At 51.6% G+C, this 4,274-nt stretch overlaps 1 protein-coding gene across 1 annotated transcript; it reads left to right on the top strand.

Moving 5' to 3' along the window:
* Positions 1-262: 262 nt before the first annotated feature.
* ZC2HC1C (zinc finger C2HC-type containing 1C) lies at positions 263-4,267 on the top strand. The gene is made up of 2 exons (XM_006015332.3): positions 263-2,941; positions 3,751-4,267. The coding sequence occupies exons 1-2, from the start codon at positions 1,664-1,666 to the stop codon at positions 4,015-4,017; spliced, it is 1,545 nt and encodes a 514-aa protein (XP_006015394.1). The 5' UTR covers positions 263-1,663; the 3' UTR covers positions 4,018-4,267.
* Positions 4,268-4,274: the final 7 nt, after the last annotated feature.

Below are 4,274 nucleotides of genomic sequence, written 5' to 3'. Positions count from 1 at the left end.
GGGTTGACGCCTGCGGACGGCCACGCGGGGGACTGAGGCCACCGCAGTGCCGCCCCCTCCCGCCTGGGGCACCGGACTGCGCTCGCACCGCTTGCAGTCGCGTGGCCCCAGCGCCCCCCCCTCCCCCTGCGAAGGGAACAGAAGTCCCCGCTATTTCCCGTCGCAGTCTCGCTCCGGGTCGCGCTCCTGCTTCCAGCGTCAAACATGCTCTCGATGCCGGATGCCCTGAAGGGCAGAGGTGCCTGGTCCGGTAGCACAGGGGGAGATGGTGTGGCAGAAGCTGCCTTCCCTAGTTCTGCAGGATTTCTGTACGCTGAGCCCAATTCCAGCTCCTGGTGGGACTCGTGGTCACCAGATGCTGTGGAACCTGGCAGTGCAGCCAGCCTCAGGGGTTGGACAAATCGTTGGAGGAAAAGGGCCTCGGGAGCTTTTGAGCATGGAAGCGAGGGGCACACACAGAGAGAGGGAGCCTCTGAATCCGAACTGCCTAGACCTTGAGTGCTGGAGGCTGCCGGGCAAAGAGGAGCAGGGACAGAACCCTGGTCAGACCCAGTTCACTCCTCCTTTCAGCACCCACCCCTTGCCCCTGTGTGCTAGGTGACCAGGAAAGATTGACCCAGTCAATGGCAAATATTATGTTCTTACCGATGGGCCCAGCACTGCCGTATGTTAAATATGAAATTACCATATTGGAAGCTCAAATTATTGTATTTTCTGAAAAATTATCATACACTGAAGAAAAAGTATGCAAATAAATCCAATTTGTATTGCTCACTGTAACTCAACAGTGAGTGAGAACTGGGTCAAAGTCAAAGCATTTCTTTAGTTTGAGGCAAGCAGTCATACAAAAGTGCTGACAGTGAACCTGAAAGTTAGTTAAAATTCCCTGAAAGTGACTTGGGTTTTGCATATGCTGCATCATTTAACTGCCTTAAAAAATATCTTACATTTTGAACACTTTAGTATTATCTATTGTGCATCATCCAAGAGTTGAAATGACTGTACAAATACAATAATTACCCTACACCTGGCAGTGCTGTATGGGTCTACCTTGGGAGAATCTAAAGGACAACAACCTCCCCGGGGAGTAGTGTGAGGGGGAAGCTCACAGGAGGGGCACTATGGCCCCTGCTAGGTTTCATATATGATGCAATTAATTGATGAATCACGCAATAGCTGTAGACAGGCTACACATGCAAAGTAATGACCTTACCATACAAATGTCTATCTACCTATAACAAGAGCCAACCAGCTACCAAGTCTGTGCTTGAAAAGGTCTAACCCTTTTATAGCCAGTTTCAGTCCAGCTTTAATTTGAACGTGTGGGATGGCCCTATGAGATCTTATTAGGCAAGACTTCCCTGACATCTGAGTTAATTCGTGCTGCCTCTGTACTGGGATGAAACCCAGGCTTGGACAGGAACAAGAAGCCCTTATCCACAACTGTATTAGCAAGCAATTGAGCCAGAAGAGGAGCTCAGGGAATGAATAGAGTCTCAGAGTATAGAGAAATGGAAAAAGCTCCATGGATTCCTTCATTTCCTTTTGAACTGGTCAGTGCCCTGCCCCTAGGGTGTACATTTTCAGGAAGAAACACTAACTGGGAATCTGACCAGTCAGTAATTACTCTATTTCTGCCCCCAGGCTCCACCACAGCCACTGAATGGCTCAGCTACAGCTGGCCTTGTATACACAAGTGGATTCTATGGTGACATCTCCTGGTCTTCCCTTGATAGGGCAGGAGAGGTATCACTCCAAGCCCCTTGGGCATCAGACCCAGCTTGAACACCTGAAGAACAACTTCCAGCAGCAATTCCTCCATGACAAAGAGGAGAGGCTGAAGGGTCTGTGCATCCACAAAGCCCAGAGCTATTCATGCTCTCTCTCTGCTGGGAGCAACCAACAGAACCCTGGGCAGGCCAGCTTCTACTCTGCGGGACTCCACAGTAGATACCCTACCAATCAGGCCAATACTCTGCCTTCCAAATGGATAGCCAGGCGAAGAGGAGTAGACCGGTCATACCCCCTGAAACCAGTCTTTTACCGCAAGGCTGGAAATGTTCCAGTGACAAGTGCTGGTCAGCTCAGAAGTCCCCAAGCCATGGAGGAGTCTCCCAATAGCAGGTCTAGCTCAAAGAACAAAGGGAATTTTACAACAGCCAGGGCGCTGCCAGATACAGAGGCATCGCCTTGGTCAGCAGAGCCTAAGCATTCAGCCTCTCATTTGGACAGACCAGAGTTGGGTTACATTCAAAGGTTGGAGGCAGCTGGACAGAGCATGGAGGTAGAGATCCGCAGGAAAGAGGCCCTCCTCTGGGAGAAGCTGAAGAGAACAGAGGAGGAGCTCAGGAGGATCCAAAGAGAGAGGGAGCAGGTGGAGGTGGAAGAGAGAAAGGCAACAGGGGTGCCGACAGAGGCACGAAGGATGCCTGAAAGAAAGGAAAATGTTTGCAGAGCTACTACCAGACCCAGTGAGGGGTGCTATAACCAGGGGCAGTCTCCGGAGGGTGCCAGTTTTCTGACTGGCATTAGTTTCCTTCCCTGGGAACTAGGCATGGAGAGACTCAAGAAAGAACGGCTGGTAGCCAGCAATAACAAAATTCAAGACCACATCCCTCTGGAGAGCTCGGCCTCCCGCCCAGAGCTGGTTTTGAACTATAGCCAGGCTCCATCTGCAGCAGCTCTCTCCCACCAAGACTTAAGCCACTGCCAAGCAGCAGAGCCATTGTATGTGCAGGTCCCCGCTGCTGCAGAGCAAGGGGAGCTGGGACAATGTGGTTTCTGCAGGCGCCAATTTCTCTGCTTTAGGCTGGAGAAGCACATGAACATCTGCAGCAAGAATCAGGGCTCCAAAAGGAAAGCATTTGACTCTAGCAAGGCCAGAGCCAAGGGCACCGAACTGGAGCAATTTAAGCAATGGAAGGCCTCAGACATCCCACAGGTAACATGCACCCTTATGTGGCTGCCTTTGCTTAGACTCCCCTTTCCTTTGGGTCTTGCAGTAAGGCACCTGGAATTAGACTTGCTTAATAATGTGTAGCGTATCCCACTCACTCCATTCAGGCTCCTTGACATCTAACCCTCTCTAGGGGAAGTTGGCAATGAACCAGCTCAAGGTTATAGCTCATGGCAGCAACACCTTGAAAGCGGGGTCTGTACCGTTCACACAAGGTACAGATATGAAACAACCTGCTCACAGGGGAGCCTTCTTCTTGCTCATTACTGAGTTTGTTGTGTGGTCCCTAGCACCTGGGCCTGAGGCACCTAAGCATGTCTCAGTCCTTCCCCCATCACTATGAATGTGCCAGAGCAGTCCCTGAGGAAGTATGTCCTTGGGCAGTCTTGCAGACTCCCCAGCAGAGGAAAATTATGTTTGTGACCTACTGAGTGTTCTGCTGTTTGCTTCTCTATGCTCATGTGACTGCCTCAGGTTCACAGCTGTGACAGTAGCACCAGCACCATCAAACTGCCCCCTAAGCTCCAAGAAGGCTGCACCTGCTCCTTCTGTGAGACCCTCAAGCTGAAAGGAGCATGTAGAAGTAGCAGCTGCCCCCAACTCTTCTGAGAGCTGAAGTTTTTTTTTGAGAGGATGTTGAATCTAGTGGGGGAAAGGGAGTACTGCACTGAGGCAGGCTTGGGGTGAGAGGGCTAGGGGGAACCTCCCAATAAAAGGGTAAGTAGAGACTGGACTTGGAGCCAGCACAGCTGTTGCTCCTTCCTTCTGCACTAACTTCACCTCCTACCTTGCAGAATGAGCCACCTCAGACAAACAACTGGAGACAGAAGCATGAGTATTTCATCCAGACCCTGCGCCAAGCCCGCCAGGTGCAGCAGGTGCTGTCCAGAGGGGGAAAGCTCTCGGACTTGCCCCCACTGTCCCCAGTAGAGAACCCAGACTATGTCTCCTGCCCCCACTGCAGCCGCCGCTTCGCACCCAAAGTGGCGGAGAGACACATTCCCAAATGCAAGACCATCAAAAATAGACCCCCGCCCCCACCCCAAAGGAGACGTTGCTAAATGGGATCTGGCCTCACCAGGGCCTGCCCTTACAGACTTATTTTGTGCTGTCACCCTTCCCCAAGCTGGCTGCTGTGGTATAAGATAGTCCCATGTACAGGAAGCCATGGACAGCGTATTAAAGTTTGTGTACTTTGAGCTGCGGCCAGCAGTTTCCTAAGCATGTAAGTGGGTCAGAGCAGCTTCCATCTCCACCCCTGCTCCTGGCTGGTTCCAGAGTCCTCCCTGTGTGACTGTACAAAGAGTCCAAGAGCACA

This window comes from Alligator sinensis, unplaced genomic scaffold, assembly GCF_000455745.1.
Source record: "Alligator sinensis unplaced genomic scaffold, ASM45574v1 scaffold280_1, whole genome shotgun sequence".
Taxonomy (NCBI): Eukaryota; Metazoa; Chordata; order Crocodylia; family Alligatoridae; genus Alligator; species Alligator sinensis.
Note: the sequence above shows the minus strand (reverse complement) of the source record. Positions and strands in the feature narration are given on the sequence as shown.